At 42.8% G+C, this 23266-nt stretch overlaps 1 protein-coding gene and 1 pseudogene across 1 annotated transcript in view; one reads left to right on the top strand and one right to left on the bottom strand.

The window, feature by feature from the left end:
• Nucleotides 1-22159, bottom strand: part of Prpf8 (pre-mRNA processing factor 8) — a 34640-nt gene extending 12481 nt beyond the window's left edge. Inside the window, exons 1-24 of the mRNA XM_026389017.2 lie at nucleotides 22084-22159; nucleotides 21769-21879; nucleotides 21146-21314; nucleotides 19569-19733; nucleotides 19257-19475; nucleotides 18930-19142; nucleotides 18576-18701; nucleotides 18375-18480; nucleotides 15811-16001; nucleotides 15582-15701; nucleotides 15302-15491; nucleotides 15064-15183; nucleotides 14820-14954; nucleotides 14346-14475; nucleotides 13825-14021; nucleotides 13489-13695; nucleotides 13202-13365; nucleotides 12934-13060; nucleotides 12622-12814; nucleotides 12165-12352; nucleotides 11793-12031; nucleotides 11471-11617; nucleotides 11075-11285; nucleotides 10702-10818 (exon numbers count right to left, since the gene is read on the bottom strand). Coding sequence (XP_026244802.1) covers nucleotides 10702-10818; nucleotides 11075-11285; nucleotides 11471-11617; nucleotides 11793-12031; nucleotides 12165-12352; nucleotides 12622-12814; nucleotides 12934-13060; nucleotides 13202-13365; nucleotides 13489-13695; nucleotides 13825-14021; nucleotides 14346-14475; nucleotides 14820-14954; nucleotides 15064-15183; nucleotides 15302-15491; nucleotides 15582-15701; nucleotides 15811-16001; nucleotides 18375-18480; nucleotides 18576-18701; nucleotides 18930-19142; nucleotides 19257-19475; nucleotides 19569-19733; nucleotides 21146-21314; nucleotides 21769-21868 — 3774 coding nt within the window. The 5' untranslated portion in view covers nucleotides 21869-21879; nucleotides 22084-22159. The remainder of the gene's footprint in view (nucleotides 1-10701; nucleotides 10819-11074; nucleotides 11286-11470; nucleotides 11618-11792; nucleotides 12032-12164; nucleotides 12353-12621; nucleotides 12815-12933; nucleotides 13061-13201; nucleotides 13366-13488; nucleotides 13696-13824; nucleotides 14022-14345; nucleotides 14476-14819; nucleotides 14955-15063; nucleotides 15184-15301; nucleotides 15492-15581; nucleotides 15702-15810; nucleotides 16002-18374; nucleotides 18481-18575; nucleotides 18702-18929; nucleotides 19143-19256; nucleotides 19476-19568; nucleotides 19734-21145; nucleotides 21315-21768; nucleotides 21880-22083) is intronic.
• Nucleotides 4334-5560, top strand: LOC113182890 (POU domain, class 5, transcription factor 1-like; annotated as a pseudogene).
• Nucleotides 22160-23266: the final 1107 nt, after the last annotated feature.

Here is a 23266-nt window from a genome sequence, read left to right as displayed (position 1 = left end):
ACTTAGTTAGCATGCATGTGACCCTCGTTTTAAATCTCCAGTATTGCAAAACATAAACAATCAAATACAAGTAACCCCAGGGAAACCAAAAGTGGGAGATGGGGGACAGGGTGATAAAAACAAAAACAAACTATTAAAATATAATGGGGGGGAGCTGAGGTTGTGGCTCAGTGGTAGAGCACTTGCCTAACATGTGAGGCACTGGGTTCAATTCTTAGCACTGCATATAAATAAATGAATAAAATAAAGGCCAATCAATATCTTAAAAAATAGAGCTGGGGTTGTGACTCAGTGGTAGAACGCTCGCCTAGCACACGCGAGGCCCTGGCTTTGATCCTCAGCACCACATAAAAATAAATAAATAAATTAAAGATATAGTGTCCAACTACAACTAAAATATTAAAGAAAGAAAAATAATGGGGCCTGCAAAAATTGCCCCCACCACTATAAACAGCTAGAAAATTAAGTGGGCTATTTAAAACAATGATTTTATACAACTGATAACACAGTGAACAACCAAAGAGAAAAGGGAACTAGCCAGGCACAGCAGCGCATACCTATAATCCCCATGGCTTCCGAGGCTAAGGCAAGAGGATTGCCAGTTCCCAAGTTGAAAGTTAGCCTCCATACCTTAATGAGACCCTGTCTCAAAATAAAAATAAACAAAGGTCTGGCGATGCAGTTCAGAGTAAGTGCTCCTGGTTCAATCCCCAGGCCAAAAAAAAAAAAAGGAAAAGGGAAACAGATGAATTGACACTTATTATTACCTCAGCTAACTGCTTAGTAGCAGTTTCCAAGCTGTAGCATAGACATGAAAAAGAGAACCCAAAGTCTCACTGAATTGAAGATAAAATTATGACTAGGGTTCTAGAAGACAAGGCAGCTAGAATTTGTAGGGCAGAAGAAAGAGATCCTGGAAGGGATCCCATCAGGTTTCTGGCTGAATACCAATTTGTATGCAGTAAAACTCCCTGAAGCCACAGAAAGAAACCCTGGAAAGCAGTAGGTTGAGTAAGACCTACAGCTCATATAAGGCTGAGATTAGTTTGTGTTCCCACCAGCCACAGCAGAGACCTTGTAAAACAGGAGAACTGGGTAGTCCCAACAAAGGTAACAAAGTGGCCCCAGAACAAAGAGTGCTCTCTGGATCTGCCACAAGCAAGCTTTAAAAGGATCAAACTAGGACTGGGATTGTAGCTCAGTAGTAGAGTGCTTGCCTCCCACGCATGAGCCACTGAGTTCGATCCTCAGCACCACATAAAAACAAATAAATAAAAATAAAGATATTGTGTTCAACTACAACTAAAAAAAATTTTTTTAAAAAAGGAATCAAACTAATACACATTTATGTAACTACACGGGAACAAGTACAACATTCTTTAAAGAAACATAACAAAATCCAGCAATTGACAATATAAAATTCACTTTCCACCATGCAATAAGAAGTTATAATGTGTCTACATTACTCATAAACAGAAGAAAAAATGATTAATAGAGAACCAGTAAGAACAAAGGTGATGGATTAGTAGACAAAGACCTTAAAATAGCTACATGAATATAACCAGGTAAGGAAGAGATATTAAAAGACTCAAATGGATCTAAAGGAAAAACTATAATATCTGAAAATCAAATATACACAGATGGGCACATGAGTGTAGCCTAATGAAAGAGCACTTGCCTAGCATGTACAAAACCCTGAGGTTTTATCCCTAGGACTACAATAAATCACTGATGGGATAAATTCCATTGGAAACTGCAGAGGAAAATAATTGGTTTATATTCATAAAAATGAATGCAAAACAGAGTCTTTCAGGTAAACAAAAGAATACCTTCATTGCCAGTATTTTTCTATTAAAAGAAATTCTTTTAAGAGAAAAAAAAATACCAGATAAAATTTTGGATTTAGACAAAGTTAACAGAGAAATCAGAATTATTAAGTATATGGGTAAAACGTAAAAACAATTTTCTTGCCAGGGGCAGTGGCACAGAAGTTTGGGAGGCTAAGGCAGAGGGACTGCAAGTTCGAGATCAACCTAAACAACTTAGTGAGACCCTGTCTTTAAAAAAAAAAAAAAATGAAATAGAAAAAACTAGGGGGCTGGGATTATGGCTCAGTGGTAGAGCGCTCGCCTAGCACAGGCGGGACCCGGGTTCTAACCTCAGCACCACAGAAAAATAAAGGCATTGTGTTGTGTCCATCTACACCTAAAAAAAAAAAAAAAAAAAAGACTAAGGATATAGCTCAGTGGTAAAGCACCTCTCCATTCAATCCCCAGTACCATCGAACAAAACAAAATAACCAAAACTTTTTTTCCTACAATTTGTAATTTCAAGAACAAATGGCTTTTTAAAGCAAAAATTGTAACAAAGTAGTAGTATAGCATTTATAATACACGTACAATTAAAACATAGAACAAAAATACTACAAAGAGTAGGAATAGTGAACATAATTTAAATTTACCTCCACTTTTTACTTATTGGGTAAATGTGTAGCCCTCACTTCACATGTTCAAGGTCCTGAGTTCAATCCCAGTAACACAAAAAATAAAATTAAAATAACTAAACACAAAAGAAGGCAGGAAAAGAGAAAAGGAGATGTAAAAAAAATTAAAAAATGGAGGCCAAGCAAGGTGGTGCATGCCTGTAATCCCAGTGACTAGGAAGGCTGAGGCAGGAGTATTATGAATTCAAAGCCAGCCTCAGCAACTTAGTGAGGCCAAGCAATTTAGCAAGACTATGCCTCAAAATATAAAACAAAAAGGGTTGGGGATGTGGCTCAATGGTTAAGCTTCTCTGGGTTCAATCCCCAGTACAAAAAAAAAATAAATAAATAAATAAATAAATAAATAAATAAATAAGAGGCAGGCATAGTGGTACATACCCATAATCCCAGCAACTTGCCTCAAGGCTGAGGCAAGAGGATCACAAATTCAAGGCCTGTCTCAGCAATTTAGCAAGGCCCTAGCAACTCAGCAAGACCCTGTCTCAAAACAAACAAAAAAAGGGGCTGGGGATTTGACTCAGTGGTTAAGCATCCCTGGTTTCAATCCCCAGTACCAAAAAGAAAAACAAACAGACGAACAAGGAGGGCCTAGCAAGACTAGGGAAGCTAAGTCTGAAAGAGCTCAAAAATGAATAAAAAGGGCTGGGGATATAGGTCAGTAGTAGGGTGCCCCAGATTTCAATCCCCATTACCAAATTGGGGGGGGGGGGGACAAGATAAATGATTTATTGATCGTTATATTAGCCTTTTTTGGAGTATTCAGACCATTTGTAAGGCAAAAACTTTTGAAAAGAGACCATAGAATGGGCTGGGATGTAGCCCAGTGGTAGAACACTTGACACATGAAGAGGCCCTGGGCTCGATCCTCAATGCTGGCATGGGGAGGGAGGAAGATGAACTTGAAAAGGGAAATAAATCGACAACTATAGCTGGAAAATGTCCAGCATTCCTCATACAAAGCTGGGTGTAGTGGTGCATGCACACCAGTAAACCCCAGCTATTCTGGAGGCCTAAGGTAGGAGACCACTTGAGCCCAAGAGCTCTATTTCAGCCTCGGCAACATAGCAAGACTCCATTTCAAATACAAAACAAGCAAACTAATACTCTTTTCTCAGTAACTGATAGAAATAGATCAAGAAAAAAAAATACACAAATTGATCACAATGTTATCAATTAACTGATCAACTGGACAGTCAACAAGATAGTAGACCATATATGCAAGGCCATAAAACAAGTCTTAGTCCATTAAAAAACAAAACAAAAGGGGCTAGGGATGTGGCTCAAGCGGTAGCGTGCTCGCCTGGCATGCACGCGGCGCTGGGTTCAATCCTCAGCATCACATACAAATAAAGATGTTGTGTCTGCCGAAAACTAAAAAATAAATATTAAAAAATTCTCTCTCTCTTTTAAAAAAATAAAAATAAAATAAAATTAAGAATATACAGAATAACATATTCTCTGATCATAATGAAATAAAACTAGAAACTAATAAAAGAAACTCCCAAATATGTGAAAATCAAACAGTATATTTATAAAAAACCTCTAGGTAAAATAAAAACTCACATGGGAAATTAGAAAATATTTTTAACTGAATAAACTAAAAACATAATACATTAAAACTTGAGAAGGGGCTGGGGATATAGCTCAGTTGGTAGAGTGCTTGCCTTGCATGCATAAAGTCCTGGGTTCAATCACCAGCATCATCAAAAAATAAAAATTAAAAAAAAAAAAATGTGAGTAGGTGGGATTGGGGAGGGAAAGAGGTGTTGAGCAGTTCCTTGGTGAGCACTTATTTTTTCAGGCCCCCGGCTTGGGGTGCACTTCTAATCCATGGCTTTAGACTTTGCCTTCTCACCCCCTCTGGGTGGTGGGGGTGATGGGTCAGGAGGGCCAGAGCCGAGCTGGATTGACCCTCGGACCTGGCTAAGCTTCCCAGGCCCTCCCGGTGGTCCAGGAATCGGGCCAGGTTCGGAGGTCTGGGGGGATTCCCTCATGCCCTCCGCCCTATGAGTAGAGATGGCATACTGTGGACCTCAGGTTGGAATGGGCCTGATCCCCCATGGTAGCCTGGAGAGCTCTCAGCCTGAGATGGGAGCTGGGATGGAAAGCAACTCTGAAGGGGCCTCCCCTGAGCCCTGCATTGCTCACCCTGCTGTGGTGAAAGTGGAGAGGAGAAGGTGGATTAAAACCCCGAGGAATCCCAAGATATCCAAGCTTGGCAGAAAGAACTGGAGGAATTTGCCAAGCTACTGAAGCAGAAGAGGATCAACCTGGGATATACTCAGGCCGATGTGGGGCTCACACTGGGGTTCTCTTTGGGAAGGTGTTCAGCCAAACGACCACCTGCCGTTTTGAGGCTCTGCAGCTTAGTTTCAAGAACATGTGCAAGCTGCGGCCCATGCTACAGAAGTGGGTGGAGGAAGCAGACAATAATAAAAACCTTCAGGAGATATGCAAAGCGGAGACCCTCCTGCAAGCCCGGAAGAGAAAGCGAACAAATATCGAGACCGGAGTAAGAGGCAACCTGGAGAACATGTTCTTACAGTACCCAAAATCCATACTGCAGGAGATCAGCCACACTGCCGAACACCCAGAGCTTGAGAAGGATGTGAGTGCACCTGTCCCTGTCCACGCCATCTCTCTGCCTCCCTAGCTGCCACTCCCTTTTCTCCAGCTCTAGCTCCTGTCCTCCTGCCACTTGGGCGCTGGGTGAAATGATCAAGCAAAGCCAGACCCAACTCCAGGAGCTTGTGGTCTAATGTCACTCTCCTGTGTCATCCACTCCCATGTGGTCTGAATGTAGTTCTGTAACCGGCGCCAGAAGGGAAAATCATCAAGCATTGTTTATTCCCAACGAGAGGAGGATTTTGAGGCTGCAGCTTCTCCTTTCTCAGGGGACCTGTATCCTTTCCTCTGGCTCCAGGGCCCCATTTTGGTACCTCAGGTTACAGAAGCCCTCACTTCACCATACTCTATTCCCCGGTCCCTCTTCCTGAGGGGGAAGCCTTTCCCTCTGTCTCTGTCACCACTCTGGGCTCTCCCATGCATTCAAACTGAGGTACCTGCCTTTCCCAGGTATGGGGGCAGAGGGAAGAGGAGCTAGGGAGAGAACCTGGAGTCTGGACCAGGGCTTTTGGGATTAAGTTCTTCATTCACTAAGGAGGGAATTGGAAGCTCAAAGGGTGGGGTGAGGAGTTGGGGAACTGGTATTGCCTTTATTGATTGTGTACAATTGAACCATCTTTGCCTTCCTAGAATAAATCCCACTTGATCATGATAAATGAAAAAAAAAAAAGGAGTTGGGGAATTGGTTGGAGGGAAGGTGAAGTTCAATCATGCTCTTGATTTTAATTCCCACATAATTCATACTTCGTTCTTAAATAAAGAAGCCTGGGAGACAGTAAATAAAATAAAATAAAATAAGAAAGAAAAATAAAAAAAAGAAATGTCAGAGCATTTATTTGGGGCTGGGATTGTGGCTCAGAGGTAGAGTGCTTGCCTAGCATATGTCAGGCACTGGGTTTGATGCTCAGCACCACATATCTATTGTGTCCACCTATAACAAAAATAAATATTTAAAAAAAAAAAAAAAAAACTTGAGGGGCCAGACACCACCGCACAAGCCTATAATCCCCACTGCTTGGGAGACTGAGGCAGGAGGAGTTCAAAGCCGGCCTCAGCAACTTAGCAAGACCCTATCTGTAAATAAAATACCATAAAAAAGGGTTGGGGATGTGGCTCAGTGATTAAGCACCCTCTGGGTTCAATTCTTGATACAAATAAATAAATACTTGAGGAATGCAGTGAGGCACAGTAACTAGCAAAGCTAAGACAGAAGGATTGCAAGTTCAGTGAGGCCATCCTCAGCAACTTAGTGAGACCCTATCTCAAAATAAAAAATAATAAAGAGAGCTGGGGATATAGCTCAGTGGTAGAGTGTTTGTCCATCAAGTACAAAGCCCTGGGTTCAATCCCCAACAGCACTGCTTGGAAGAAAAAAAAATAATAATCCAACATAATCCAAACAAATTTATCCTTGCTTCCTCTTCTCCAACAGCTTTGGATGTTTTTCCATATATGTTATACATTCTACATACTTCTATACCTACCCTCATCACCCTGCCCTCAAATCTATTGCTAAAGCGAACGTACCATTTGAGGGAGCAAAAAGCAATCTGTAATTTTAGTTTCCTAATCATCCAAATATTTCAACTTTTTGCCAATATAAACAAAAAGACTTAAGTGACCAAGAATTATAGTTAAGAGGAAGAAAAAAATGCGTAGTATGAAGATTATTTAACTAAGACTTTATTTATACCTTTCCCTCAAGCTATAAGTACCCATATTAAATTATATAGCGCACACACAGCTATAACAGTTTAGATTTGCTCTGGAATGTATAATCACATTAAAAATAAGTAACTTTCTAACTATTTCATTTTTTAATTGGTTGGTGTGTGTTTGTGTGTGTGTGTGTCTGTCACTGGTAGCTGAACCTAAAGGTGCTCTAACAATGAGGTACATTGCCCACAGCCCTTATTTTATTTTGAAACAGGGTCTCTCTCAAGTTGCTGAGGCTTGCTTCAAACTTGTGACCGTCCTGTCCCACCTTCCAGGAGACTGGGTTTACAGGTATGTACCACCATTCCTGGCTGATCTGTTATTTTTTCCCAAGGCCAACGGCCACTTTTGGTTTCTTCCTTCTTTCCTCTCTGCTGTCATCCAGGATCCCAATGTGGTCCAGCATCCTTGATTTCCTCTTTACCCAATCCTTTTCCAGAAATTTATGACAGCCTTCTGACAAACCCCATTCTAAACAACCACTAAAATTAATGTGCTTTCTCTATCTCATCAATGAACAGTTGAGTGCTTCCGTGAAAAGTGAATACCCACTTACTTACCTCTTTCTTTCCCCTTGTATCCCAAACAAGGTTTTGCTGACTTTATCTGCTAACTCCTTATCAAATCTGTTCTACTCTCCTTGACTTTTATTTTCTAGAAACCCACCTGGGTTCTCAGCACACCTGCCAATCTCTTATTTCTTCAACAATCATTATCACATCTCATCACAGTTCTCACATCTAATGTGCACAACCCAAGCCCTTCACTCCTGCACAAATAAGCTGACAAATTCAAGATGCTGTTTGAACTTCCCACTAACTTCACCTATATTCACACCTATTAGGCTCAGAGGACATTTTCCTCTACTTGCCTTATCCCTTCTGAACACCTCTGCAACTCTGCTTCATCAATCATCACACTTCTGTGATGTACCTGCAACTGCAACTAGCTCCTTCTTAATCAAGTCACTCCCATTCAAAACACCTGCCTTGACTTATAGCTCCCTCTAGGCGGCATCTAATGTTCTTAATTCCAGCTCTGGCAAACAGATCGTCCTTGTCTCCACTCACTTCCCATAAAGCCTCACCCACTGCCATCTGGCTTTCATCCCCACTATTTCTGAAACAGCTCTAAGGTCACCAATGACGTCCTAACTGGCAAATCCAGTGGATGCTTTTCAGTCCTTATCTAACCGAAAAGCTCTTAGGCAACTGACACTGTTATGTATCTACTCCAATTCTGGACACTCATTCCTTACAGCCTTGGCTCATGTGTCCTGGCACTCTCCCTCCATTTCTGGCCACACTGGTTTTTGGTGTTCCCCAGGCTCCAAGATCTTGCTCACTCTTGAACTTTCAATCTTTATGTCAACAGACTCCTTAATTACTTGGACATCCTATAGGAAAACCCTCTAAGTTAACACTGATTGCTCTTATTTCTTATTTTGTTTCTTTCCCTAGAGCCTCAAACTCATGTTTTTCATCAAATCTAAGAGATCATCAATTTAAGAGACACTACTAAGAGGAAGGGGGGTATATCTGTGTGTATACACACATATATGATGCATTCATGTATACATGTGTCTTAGAAGTGAAGAAATATAAATAAATGCCTGCTGGACACCTCATAGTTGTTCTCATGAACTTCAGTTTGTTTTGTCTTGTTTTTGGTACTAGAGAGTGAACTCAGAGGTACTCAATCACTGAGCCACACCCCAGCCCTATTTTGTATTTTATTTAGAGACAGGGTCTCACTGAGTTGCTTAGTGCCTCACCATTGCTGAGGCTGGCCTTAAACTTGCGATTCTCCTGTCTCAGCCTCCCCAGCTGCTGGGATTACAGGCATGCACCACCATGCCTGGCATGAACTTCAAATTTTTTATAACCTGATTTCATTTATTTTCCCTCTTAAGCCTCTCTTTGGGTTTAGGAGTAGCTTAGTGGTACAGTACTTCTTGCCTAACACATGTAAGGCTTTGAGTTCAATCCCCTGCACCAAAAAAATACATGCATACGTACATTAACACATAAAACCTACAACAAACAAAACAAGCTGGATATTGTGGTGCATGCCTATAGTCCCAGCTATTACAGAAGCAAGTCAGGAAGATTGCTGGAGCCTAGGAATTCAAGACCAGCCCAGGCAACATAGTGAGACTCAGTTGGGAGGTGGGGACGATGACACCCTGCTCTTCATATTTTCTTCCAGTCAATGGCAGATAAGCACCCATTCACCCATGCCTGAAACTGAATCTAATTTTTACTTCTTTTTTTTCCCCCTAGTATCCCAAACAAGGTTTTACTGACTTTATCTGCTAACTCCTTATCAAATCTGTTCTATTCTCCTTCCTCTACCTGCTTTCATTTTTTTTTTTAACCTAGACTTCCATAATAATCTTCCATCCCATCCTCTTTTTTTTGGGTACTGCAGATTGAACATAGGGGAACTTAGCCAATGAGTCACATCCTTAACCCCCCTACCCTTTTTTTTGAGACAGGGGCTTGCTAAGTTGCTAAGGGTGGCTTCAAACTTGTGATCCTCCTGCCTCAGTCTCCCAAATTGCTGGGATTACAGGTATGCGTGACCATGCCCACTATCTTTCTAATTTATATTTATATGCAGTGCTGAGAATCGAACCCAGTGCCTCACTCATGCTACGCAAGCACTCTACTAGAACAGCAGCTCCAGCCCTAACAGGATTTTGAATAGGTTGGTAATGCCCTCCATGATATAGCTCTTGTCCATTTATCCAGTCTCATCTCCTGACAGTCCCAACTCCACCTGCCCCATCTCATGACTTCTTTCAGTAGCCTTACCCTACTGGGAACACAACTCTGTAGTGTTCCTAGATTCCCAAATAATAACCTCTATAAATGTCATGACCTATTATAGTTCTCTGACCATGTATTTGTCTCTCCAACTAGACAGTGAGCTCAGAAGGTAGCATCCAGTGTATGCACAATACCTAGAAAACACAGCAACCAACAACAAATACTAATACAAGTTACATTATTCCTGTTGTCTGGCCTTAGATATTTCCCTCTTTCTGGGTAAAGACCAACCTAAAAAAGACAAACTTTTTCCTTGTTCTACACTCAAAAAAATGTATCATGAGAAATTCAGGGAAATGCCCAAATTGCACTCTTAATAGAAGCCTTACTAAAATATGTAAAGCATTCTTAAAAAAAAAAATATATATATATAGCATTCTACATATACTGCATATTTAAAGAGATAAAAAGGTCAAACTGAAAGGAAAATGTTGCATCTACAAGTTACTTTAAGAGAAACCAGGGTGAGGTGACTTTTTCCCCCAGTACCAGAGACTGAACCCTCAGCATGCAAGACAAGTGCTCTACCACTGTGCAATATCCCCAGCCCTGAGGTGAATTTATAAGTCCAGCAGAAACCTAAGCATACACAGTCAACAAACCCTTGGATTATTCTTTCTCAATTCTAGTTGCCTTTAAGCTGGGCCTCTGGAAACAATTGGAGGGAAAATGAACAGATACCTAGTGAAAACTGCGTTTTAATTGGCAGTCTATGCTACTGGTTAAAGTGCACTATATAACTTAGATAACAAGCCTCTGGGAAAATACTAAGATGTGCTTTTTTTGTTCAAATCCAACATCTACTTTTGCCTTTATTTAAAATAATCTCAATTCCACAGATGTAAACTGCTGAATCCCTACAAGGAATTCTCAGAAAATAAATGTGAATTGATTGCTATTTCACACAGCATGGAGACCGGTATCCTTAACAAAGTTAGAAAGATGTGCAAATCAGGGGGAGAGCTGAATCGGATATGAAATAAGCAGAGGCATATGAGGGAAGCTGGGGCTAAGGGGTTTATATACCTTGGTGAAGGTGGTAGAGCCAGAAGCCATCAGAATTTGACGTACACGGTTGTGGAATCGCTGCATTGACTCATCATCCACACGCAGGAAACACTGAGCTGTCCGTTCCTTAGTAACCTAAATCACAATGTCAAGGTTAACTTGCCTCTGGAATTGTCATAAGAGCAAGAACCAAATATGACCACAATTAAGCCCTACCCACCCAACAAGGCTCAATAGACTGATAATGAAAAGATATGCTTACCAAGTTGGGCATGGTGGTCTACATCTAAAACCCCCAACTATTGGGAAAAAGTATGACTGTGTTCCTCACCCAGATTTGTCCCAGAGGTACAGGGGTGAGATTATTCAGAATCCTATTCCCAAACTATACCTCATTCTGTAGGTTCCAGACCCCATCCTTGTGTGTAAACTCCTCATAGCTGGTGCGGCATTTAGGCAAGATGCGGCACTCAAAGCCACACATGTTGAACAGCAGGTTAGGGTTGTCTTTACTATACACAGATACGAAGCTGTTCTCCCACTGAACTGTAGTCACTGATCGTGGCAGACGGTTCTTGATGTCCCAAAATACTGCTCGACCTCTGCCCACAAAGAACATATGGTCACTCAGTCTTCTGGAAAAGACTTGCCATTAAAAGCCAAACTGATAATATCCCTACCAGGATACATTCCTCCCACCCAGAACACAACCTCCTAAATGTTCTTAAATCTCATTGAGACCTCAGGCTGATGTCTTTCCAGCTCCCAAACCCCAACTTAGACTCACAAATTGACATCATGCTTCATGAGGCGCATACGGGCATCTCGGGGCCAGCATTTCTTGTTATTATAGCCAACGATGTTTTCATTGTTGGGGTCAGGGTGCTCTGTTAGGTAACGCTGGATCAGGTCCCGAGCCTCATCTGCAGTGAACCTACCAGACAAGGTATACTGTTGAGGCTCAATACCCTGGGGCCCTATGAGACCTCCAGCCCAGATAGAAATCCTACCCCACTTCAGACTTCATTCACTTGAAAGCCCCAACCCACCAGTGAGTTAACTGCTGTTTTCAGAGACATATAGGAAAAAGAATCAGGTAAGCCCCTCACCTGAAGAAAATATGAATTCGATCAATGTATCTACAGAAGAGTCGGATGGGATGAGCAGCTTCAGTGGCTATGTCCTGGAAACTAAGAAAGTCATTTGGCATCTGAGGGGGCCCAGCCATCTCACTGGCCCGGTGCAATCCCAGTACCAGCAAATCCATCACCAGACCATAGTATTGCACAATGAAAGAGGCAAACTGCAGTCCTCTGATGATCCCGTATGAATTAGTATGGTTCATATCCTAGAAAGAAAGAACAGCCAGCAACTCTTAATAACCCATAACTATATCCTAGGTCACTCCAGGGTCCAAATTCTTGTTCTCCCTTCAGCAAATCCTAACTTAGTGGCCACATCCCCCCTTCCCCAACACAAACCTTATAGTTGATGACAACATTGTTCTTAGCTGTCATGTAGTCAGCTATGTTGTGATCCACAATGAGTCGCAGCAGCCTATTGAGCAGGGTCAAATCAATCTTTTCATACATTTTCTCAAAGCGTGATTCCAGCATGACATTGCACTCACCCTCACTGGTTTCCCACACATCCTGCAAGTTATTGATGCCTGAAGAATAGGTAAGACATATTCCCAGCAGGTTAGAAATTTCCTTTCAGGACCAGTGCTCACAGCAGCTATAGATAAATTTCATAACACAATCTCACTACCCACTCCATTCATTTACCTGGATCACTACAAGAGTCAACTTCACTCACATTAACATTACTGCCTTGTTATTATGCAATAAAACAGTACACCAATCACACTGCCGGAATGAGAATTCTTATACAGAACTCAAACATTGCTCATTCCCAAAAGCAATCCAGAAGTTATACCTTGGCACCACTTGTAAACAAGCAGTGGAGGTGGTTCCGTATCAGCAGGTTTGATCCAGGGTGGGAAAAGGCGGCGCTTGTCTGCTTCATACCACAGATACTGGTCCAAGTAGGCATCAGTTATCTTCTCCAATGGTTCCACATCATACACTGGCACCAGGTGACTATAAAGATCCATGAATTCAATGCCCACCTGTGGAACAAGGGAGCCAGCTCACATCAATCCAACAATTACACATGGAAAACTGCCCGTCTGGGTACAAAGAAAGAGGAGGACAGCCCAAAAGAAAATTTGTGGGACATGTTACTCACTTCCTTAAAGGCTCTCTGTGTGAGGAGGTGACGCTTGATGCGAGACAATGCCTCGTGGGGGTTGTCATAGGCTTGCTCAATCAGACCTAACTCTTCCCTCTGAGACTGGTTTAATCGAGACTTCACACTGACAAAGCAACAGGAAAGGTGAATGAGAAAACCAATATGTCAAACCCTGAAAGCACTGAGGCTTTGTTTCGACTCTAACAACAATGCCATTCCTTCCCAGTTACCTCCCCCGAAAGAGCCCAACTATCCCATTCCTCACCTATAAGCTTCCTTGAGTCGCTCCAAAGCCAAAATTAGCAACTTAGTGTCATGCTTATAGGAGAGTGGGGGGAATGGAATGGGCGAGAACCTCCGGCTTTCCAACCAATGCACAGTAGTGGTATACACTGCCACTGCTTCCTCTGCTGTGATGTAAGGCCCATCCTATAAGTTGCACATAAAATTAGCCTCACACTATAGTCCAATCCCAGGACAAGACAAGGTCCCAATTCTGCATTCCACCCCCCTGCCCACTTCCTACACCCAACCCAGCCTACTATGCCCAACCTTTAGGTAATTGTGCTGTCGCTCCTGTTCTGCCTTCAGGTACAATCGAGTAAGGCGACCCAAGTTCTTTTTGCAAACGGTCTTGTCTACAGTGGCCCCACGGCGGATCCGTTCCCGGTTGTAGTGGGCAGTATTGGTCCACCAGTCAGCCTTGGCTTTCACATATCGAAGGATCATATTTTCTATGGGTGTTGGTAGTCCGGGGACCTGAACATGTAAAAGGTACCCTGAGAATGTGACAGAAGTCAGACAGCCCCTAATGGTGCCTGGGAGTGGTACTCCTAACCCCAGGAAGATAGATATCGATGCCTTCTTGGGAGTTGGAGAGAAACCTACTTTCCAGGGAATGTTGGCTTTCCAGCAACGCCAGGCTTCGCTGAGATGCTGCAGGATTGTCCGGGCCTTATTCTGTTTGATCCCCTCAGGCATCATATCCAGAATGTCATGCATCACAGCTGCCCGAAGTTCAAGATCAAAATGTGACTCCACTCGCTGCTTCGTTACTGTTTTTGCCACCCCCTTTGAGTGTCGGCCTAGAAGTGGAGTGATCCAAAGTGATAGAAATTGGTATTAACAGAGTATCCATATGCCCAGCACATACAAAAAGACAAGCTACTTCAGGTATTCACAACCATGCATCTGAGGAATTTGCACTCTTACAAATACATGACAATCTTAAAGCCCCAGGGAGAAACCCAATAAACAGCACATCACAGGGAGAATTCATTTGATAATGGGATTTAGAAGCAACCTAGCGTGAAGGGATTCTCTACAAGGGCAGGGAATCAGATAAGAAAGAAGCACACATGAACTACCCTTGAAGCAATAATGGGAAATGCTGGACAAAGACCACTCACCTTCAAACTGCCGGGCCAGGAGATTGCCTAGCCATCGCTCTAGCAAAGGAGTAATGCCACGCATGAAAAACAGCCAGACACGCCAGCCAGCAGCCCAGAAGCCACAGCCAGGGCCCTTCCCCACAGGACCCTAGATACAAGCAGAAGTCAAGAATACAAATTAGCATTTCAATTAAATAACAAAAGAAAACAGTGATAAAGTGGGGAAGTGGACATTAAAAAGAAAAAAACATTGGAATATCAACATCTAAAATGGGAGTAAACGAAAAACTCTGAAGAAGTCAGTGACTGAGACTCCCTATTCAGACTTAAAAGTAGGTTTGGGAGGGAAGTGTTGAGATTCACAAAGTGAGGGCAATAATGATTGACACTCATACTCTCTCTCTCTCTGAATATATCCCTAGTAAAGAGCCCTGACTAGATATAAAAATGAAAAAAGAACTAAGGAAATAGTTGGTAAGGACAGGATCTCACCGTGTTGAAGCGGTAATAGATGAGATGCTTCAGGTCCTTGCACATGCGGATCTGTCTCATCAGTTTGTATTTGTAACGATACATGCCTGTCAGCTGCCCCACATGGGCAAATATATACTGTAATCCATCTGCCAGCTGCAATACAATTGCTCCATCAGATTATGAACCTGAGCCAGTTCTATGATCAGCAAAAGCTTCACCCAGCCTCCCCATTTGGGAAGGATTCAGGGACTCCTAGCCTCACCTGAAAGGCATCCACATTGCCCAACCGATACTGCACGTGACTGTCTACAACCAGCTTAGTTAAACGCAGTACTTCCCGACACAAATGGAAAGCATTCCCAAAACGAGATTTCTTTCTTTCCTAAAAGTACCAAGAACAGAAAGGGCATTAATAAGTAATGGTCCCAAATGGATACATGCCAAACAAAACTAGTCATTCATCCCTAAACCCAGGAGAACCCTAAGATCCAATGTGAGACCTTAGTGGTAAGTGTCTTGACAGGTTTGAGGTTGAAGTTATAGTCCAGGTGCAGGTAGTTAAGGTTTTTACGGTGAATGAGAAGGTTGAGCATGTTGTAGCCCTGGCGGCAAACCTGCAGCCCAACTTCCACCCAGTCCAGCTTTGTGGACTGAAAGAATTTGGTAGCTTTGAAGGAGCGGAACAGATACCTGGGCAACGATAAAAAAATGGAGTAAGAGCTAGGCACTGATTATTTTCTCTGGAACAAAAGTTGGAGCAGGGTCCCTTGAGCAACTTACCTCTTCTTTTGGGCCTTAGGGGGACGATGTTTCAAGGCATTCAGCACATAGTACTTAAGCAGCTTCTGGTAAGAGACTCTCACTTTGACAGGCTGCCCAGCAGGACAATGCTCCCGATACCTGGGAAAACAAACCCACCAGAGCTTTGAAAAAAGGCTGCATGCCTGCCCAGATGAAGTCTTTTCTCCTATATATCCACTACCATCCCCCTAAGTAGAAGAAGCCGTACCAATTCTTGACAAGGGGTATGTCCAGAGCCCGGCGGGTGCGGCCAGAGCGAAGATTGAAGGGCCGTGGGGCCCAAAGGAGGGCAATGCCATTGGCTGTATTGTCTGTATAGAGGGGTGTGTCCTTCAAGAAGGGCTCCACAAACTCTGGGAGCTCAAATTCTTCATCATCATCTGGCAATGGTTCCTGGCTCTGAAAAATGAAACCCCAAAAGGTTTGAACTGAGCACAGATTTAAGAGGGTAAGCACTAGCTACACCTGCCATGGGAACTGAGGTGCCAAACAAGTGAAGCCCAAAGGGCTAGGGCAATGGAGGCCAAAGGAGCAAAGAACAAGCCAAGAAAGCATCTCTTCTCATATCCCAACTAGTTTACCACCAAACACCTCTGAAGGGAATCCTAATAGTATAGTAAACACCAATCACGGGGCTGGGTTTGGCTCAGTGATAGAGTGCTTGCCTGGCACGTGTGGGGCCCTGAGTTTGATCCTCAGCACAACATAAATAAAACAAAGGTATTGTGTACATCTCTATGACTTAAAAAAAACAAAAAAACACTCATCACTTTCTGGCCAAGCTCTAAAGTCTGATCTTGGGGAAAATCTGCTCATATTAAGAACACAATGGGGGGCTGGGGATGTGGCTCAAGTGCTAGCACGCTCGCCTGGCATGTGTGTGGCCCGGGTTCGATCCTCAGCACCACATACAAACAAAGATGTTGTGTCCGCCGAAAACTAAAAAATAAATATTAAAATTCTCTCTCTCTCTCTTAAAAAAAAAAAAAAAAAAAGAACACAATGGGGTCTGGGGATGTGGCTCAATGGCAGAGCACTTAGCACCACATAAAAATAAACAAAGTAAAGATATTGTGCCCATGTATAATAATTAAAAAAAAAAAAAAAAAAAACCAATGGGTCGTAGCGCATGCCTGTAATGTCAACAATGGCTTGGGAGGCTGAGACAGGAGGACCGTGAGTTCAAAGCCAGCCTAAGCAAAAGCGAAGTGTTAAGCAACTCAGTGAGACCATATGTCTAAATAAAATACAAAATAGGGCCGGGGAAGGGGCTCACTGGTCGAGTGTCCCTGAGTTCAATCCCTGGTACAAAAAAAAAAAAAACACAATGGGGCTGGTAGCTCACTAGTATAGCACTTGCTAGGCCCTGGGTTCAACTGACACCACTAGCAAACACACACACATACACACAATGGAACAAAGCTGAACACTGAAAACATCATGCTAAATATACAAATCAGTCATAAGACCACATAACCTATGAATTTATATATGAAATGTCCAGAAGAGAAACAAATTCATGATAAAAGGTAGATCAGTAGTTGTATAGGGCAAGGGAAATGGGGGTGGGGGGAATATGGAAAGTGACCACTAAGAGCTTCATTTTGGTGTGATGAAATGTTCTTAAATTGCCTGTGGTGCTGGCAGCACGACTCTGAAAATAAACTGAAAACCACAGAATTATACACTTTAAGTGGCTGTATGATAATATGTCATTAAAGATTTTTTAAGTGGGTGGGGGGAGGCAGAGCCGGGCATGGTGGCACACACCTGTAATCCCAGGGACTTGGGAGGCTGAGGCAGGAGGATTGCAATTTCAAAGCCAGCCTCAGCAACAGCAAGGTGCTAAGCAATTCAGTGAGACCTTGTCTCTAAATAAAATACAAAATAGGGCTGGGGATGTGGCTCAGTGGTTGAGTGCCCCAGAGTTCAATCCCCAGTACCTGTCCCCCAAAAAAGAATAGGAGGCTGGGGGCTAGGGAAGAATAGAAGATTAGACAGAGGGGAGTGATGGGAGGGGAAATGGTGTGGGGGTAGGAAGGATAGTGGAATGGACATTAATACTCTATGTACATATATGATTACACAACAGGTGTGATTCTACATCATGTACAATCAGAATGAGAAATTATACTCCACTTATGTATGATGGTTCAAAAAATGTATTGTCAGTATAACTAATTAGAACTTAAAAAAAAAAAAGTAAAGAGGTGGACCTGAGCGGGACTCTGTAGGGTCCCCAATAAAACTGGAATACAGGAAAGGCACAATGTCTCTCTCCTCTCTGAGAGGACCCACTTTCTCCCTTGAGAGTGTTCCCTTTCCTTTGTCCTATCCCTTTAATAAACTTGTGTGTGTTACTCTGGGAAAAAAGAAAAGATTCAAAAAAACAAAGAACCCAATAAGACAGACAAGAATAGACTACAGAGAGAACCCAGGAGGAGTAACAATAAGCCCAAACAGATAATCACAAAACCCAAGTTTATAGCAACCTGTTTTGAGCCAAATAAAATTTCAAGTTAACCTTGAGAATTTTATTTGGGGAACATTTAATAGTATGGAAACCATGTCTCTCTCTCCCTAATTGCATTTTTATCTAGTAATAGCTAAGCTCATAAACTTTCTCTGTTAAAAGCTGAGGCCAAGTGTCTCTTCTCTAGGGCTGGAATTGAGTAGAGCCCTTGCCTAGCATGAGCAAGGTCCTGGGTTCAATCTCCAGCATCTCAAAAAAAAAAAAAAAAAAAAAATCAACAAAAAAGTGTCCCTCCTCACCTTGACAGAATGCCTGTGAGAGATTGGATTGATCAAAGGATCAAAGTAGAAAGCTGGCAAATCAGGATCCTCAGTTTTGATGAACACAACATTAGGAGTATGATACCTAAAATGAAAGGAAGAGTCAGCCAAAGTATCCTGCCTTAGCCCACCCTAAATATTAGCCTTTTCCTTTCCCACTGATGCACTCAGTTCTCTTACCAGGTGAGATGAACGTGATGTGGAAGGTTGTTGTATAGGTAAGGAAAAGCAATCTTATATTCAGTGCGGATAGGCTGCCGAATAATGATTTTGTTAATATCATTAAATTCATTCCAATCTTCATCCCTAGAGTACAAAATCAAGGATAAGCATAACTTACTAGTTTGGAAGTTATACCATAATCTCAAGAATCAAGTTTAAGGACTGAGAATGTAGCTCATAAACAAGAGCATTTCCTTAGTACATACAAGGTCCTGGTTTCAATCAACAGACAGACACAGACACACACACACACACACACACACGTCTAATCTTCATTCTACCCAAAGTGCCTAAAACCTCTCTCCAACTTACTGTAGGTTGATGTCTCGAACAAGAGGTTCAAATTTGGGGCCTCCAGGAATGGCCATATTAAGCGCCTTGGAGGTAAAGAAGGCCTTTAGATCAAAAAGATAGAAGTAATTGTCGTCCACCAAATCTGTTAGGAGCTGATTGGCCAGGCGGTATAGAGTAGACATCATAGGCAGTGTGAACTGCCAGCGCTGGTAAGTGGAGCCATTAACATACCTAAAGGGAGGGAAAGAGAGTCCACAACAAGTAGGGAGTTTTTCAAACCATACCATCTCTTGTTCTTCAAGGACCCCCATTTCCAGAACTCATAGGTATCCACCCACTCCTTACTTTCTACTGTCTCTCAATGGCTGGTGATCATAAAACCAGTCCAACACAGGTGCATCCTCCTCAGGGTCCAACTCTAGCTGAATGGCTTCTAGAGGCTCAACATCTAAAATGTTATCAGCATAGTCCAAGGGGGGCTCCTCATCATCAAAAGGAGGGAAGCGCATCCTCTTAAAATGCCTCCTGTCTCTTTTTTCTCGACGCATCATGATCCACATTGACCTAGAAAACAAGAATATCACAAAATATCAGTTTCCACCCACTGTGCCCCAACCACCACTCCCCATACCACACACCATAATTAGCCCTTCTCACCCCCACTGGGAGATATAGACTGGCTCAATGACCCAAGGAATCTCATTGACGAAGGAAATGGCTCCAGTGATATGGTACAGCACAGGCACATCCCGGATCTGTTCCCAAGGCATAGGCATATTCTCCAGGAGTTTGAGGACTGCATGGGGCATGTACTTTAGGGCACTATCACATTAAAAAGAGAAAAGACTTATCAGGAACGACAAGGTGTTGTGCTACTTATCCCATGCCAAAAAGAAACATGTTATCACACTATCACATTCCACAGAAAATCCTGCCTTATAGTCCAAATTTCCCAACTTAACACACAGGCACTCAATGACTAGGAGTCCTGACTCCCAGTCTCTAACTTCACCTTATGCCAATCTTCCTCTTAAACTTCACAGTACTGCAATACTAGGAATCAGTCCCCTGAAATCAATAGCTATCCCTCTGAAGACAGTTTTTAGGGTATCTCACATTCTATTCCTCTGCACCTTCCATAAAAAATTATTCACCATACTTTACTGAAACTATTTGTTTCTCATGTCTATCAAAACACTAGCTTGTACCCTACAGAAAGGAGATAATTATTACCTGTATGTATTAATGCTGTATCCCCAGGAAAATTTTCTTTAAAAGTTACTTATTTTTATAGTATTGGGGATTAAACCCAGGACCTTGCACCCTGAGCTACAGCCCCAGTCATTTTATTTATTTATTTTTTATTATCTTAAAAAAAATATATAGAGAGAGAGTTGTAGATGAACACAATGCCTTTATTTCTTTTTATGTGGTGCTGAGGATCAAACCCAGTGACTCACACATGCAAGGCGTGTGCTCTTCCACTAAGCCATGACCCCAGCCCCTTATTTTTTATTTTGAGACAAGATCTCACTAACTTGCTTAGGGCCTAAGTTGTTTAGGCTGATCTTGACCTTGTGATTCTCCTGCCTCACCCTCCTGAGTAGTTTGGATTAGACATGACCCAGGGGCTGAAAATGTAAGTGTTAGAGTGACTGCCTAGCATGCATGAGACCCCGGGTCCATTCCCAGCACTAGAAAAAAAAAATTTTTTTCTTTAACTAAAAAAACTTTCATGTCTAGCTTAGACTTGTTCATTAGTGGTTAACATTTGTGTCCAAATGAAACAGAGATTTGTTCAACAATTTGTTCTTGTACTCACTCAAGCTTAGAGGCACAGAAAAACAATAGTTCAAAGATCTCAGGAGTTAAATCCCCTAAACCTCAGAATTTTGGTCACTAGGAAGGTGCAGGCAGCCAGACTGCATAAAGTGTCACACTTATGGGCTTCAACCTGCTCACTGACAGGGGCACTTTATATTGGCATCAACAGGACAAACTAAAGTGCCAATCCTAGATTAAAAACAGAAATCAGCAATAAATTGCAATTGCAAGATCTGAAAATTATCACAGAATCCCAGTGATTTTCTTTCTCTTACAATTGCAAAGACAGGCTGTCAAAGAATGGTCCTGTCCTGAAAAAACACAGGACTTATCCAAGTCTATAACCTGTAGGACAGAGATAAGAGAAAGAGGCCAAACTCCAAATAAAATTATTTTAGTACGTTGCTTACCCCAGATAGACTCTTTTGTCATGGCGGAACTTTCTGTTGGTCATGTCTCCATGGTCTCGAATGATCTTCCTGACATGTTCTGGGGGCATATCTTCCTTCTGAGCATCCACAAATCCAAACTTCCGCTTTTCTGCATAACGTTTGGCCTGCAACTGCTGCCATTTTCTGGCTACAAAAGCATCTCAGTTTAAAGGACTGCACACTCTTAGCCTAATTATCCCCCACTCTTGCAGTAGGGTAAGCTCCATCAGGCCTTGTGAGAGATCAGCACTCCCTGTTTTATCTTGCTCCGTTTTATTCCGCCCCCCCCCACATCGCATTTACCACTAACTGGCATATTTGTTAGATATTTAGGGTTTTTATTGTCCTTCTCTGTCAAAGCAATTAAACCCTACAGGGGCAGGAGCCTTCTCTCCATCACAATTACATTCCCCACTGGATCAGGACCTGAAAATGAGACTCTTAAAAAACTTGAATGAATGAAATTAAATGGGTCTAACAAGGACTGACACCTGATGACATGCTCTTATTTTTAAGAGGATAGGTTCAAATCAGCCTGCGCGAGCGCGCATACCAGCCCGGTTCCGGTCCCCGTGCGCAGCTCCCACTCATTACCCACTCACCTTTCTCCTGCAGCTTCTCCTCTGACATGTAGTCCGGCAGCGGGGCTAGAGGGCCGGGCACTGGGTTACCCGGCCCTCGGTAAGGAAATACTCCGGCCATGCCCGGAGAATCTGGGGAGCGGCGGGAAACAAAAATTAACAAGCAAGGCCCAGGCCCTCAAAAAGCACCCCTGGAACGCGTCCGGAGAGACCCCACGGCCTACACTCCGGCCTCGCTAACAGCACATTCAGCCTGACGTGGCTCAACCCCTCCGACCGTTCAGCCCGACCCCAACCACGCCTCCCGCAGCCCAGCCCCGAAAGCCCACCACGCACCCCGCAGCCCTTCACACAGACAGCCACTTTCTCCTCAGCGCAATGGCGGCAAGCCTACGTCCGCTCCGCGTTCCCAACACCGGGAAGTGCGCAACCAGGGTGTAAAAGTTGACCCAATAGGCGCCGACGTGCTCAGATGGATAAGCGAGAAAACCAATTAGAGTTGGAAGCTGAGCCGGAGGGGGCGGGTCTATAAGCGGAAAGAATTTGAGCCAGGAGGTGTGGCGGGGTCGGCCCCGCCTAGCGCGTTTCCAAGGCTGCTTCCCAGGCCTCTAGCAGAACTTAATAAGTAATTGCTCTTCCGTGTTGCCTTGCAAGCAACCAAAGACTACAGAATATTAATGAACTTGTCAACACTGTACATTGTTCCGTGTCTATTCTCATAAATGCAAACTTGATATGCAATACTACCTCCAAGTCAATCAGTCCTTTGTTTACAACATTCATTCATTCCATCATCATTTATCGAGTGCCCATCGGGTACCAAGAATTTATAATATCAGAGAAAAAAACAACTTTATTGAGCTCACGGAGTAGCAGGAAAGCGGTCAAAAACTTTGGCTTTCGCAATGCTGCGTGGTGGGAATTCCCCAGGAGGGCATTTAATCCAGCCTGCAAGGCTGGGGTTTTAACTCAGAGATAGAGTGCTTGCCTAGCAGGTGTGAGTCCCTGGGTGCACCCTCCACTCCCACCCCCAGCTTCCTCCTCCTCCTTGCGAACTCAGGTAGGAGTTAACCAGTGACAGTTAATCAGTGAGCCTAGAAAAATAAAACATTCCTTGGGAAGCTTCATTGGTGGGTGTCTCTCTTCCATTCCACTTTCCTCTTTGGCAATGACTACACATCCTTACACCAGTCACAAAGGTTAACTCAACATAAATCATAGACCTCTAAGTAAGAAGTGAAACTGTAAAGATCTTAGAAGAAAATATAGGAGTAAAGACTAGGGATATAATATAACTCAGTGGCAGAGCCCTTATCTTGCATGCCCAAGACCCCGTATTTAATCTTCAGCCTGCAAAAGGGGGACCAAAATAAAAAATGGGAAAGTGAAATTATTAAAGATTTGATGGAGATGGATGGATGTGAATGATTTGATACAGGTAAATGAAAAGAAAGGAATTAACTAATTCCAGGTGGCAGAAACTAGTAGTTAGAATGCATTTATTTATTTTTGTCATTGC

Source organism: Urocitellus parryii, chromosome 7 (assembly GCF_045843805.1).
Source record: "Urocitellus parryii isolate mUroPar1 chromosome 7, mUroPar1.hap1, whole genome shotgun sequence".
NCBI lineage: Eukaryota > Metazoa > Chordata > Mammalia > Rodentia > Sciuridae > Urocitellus > Urocitellus parryii.
The sequence above is the reverse complement of the archived record's forward strand: the minus strand, read 5'-3'. Positions and strand labels throughout refer to the sequence as shown.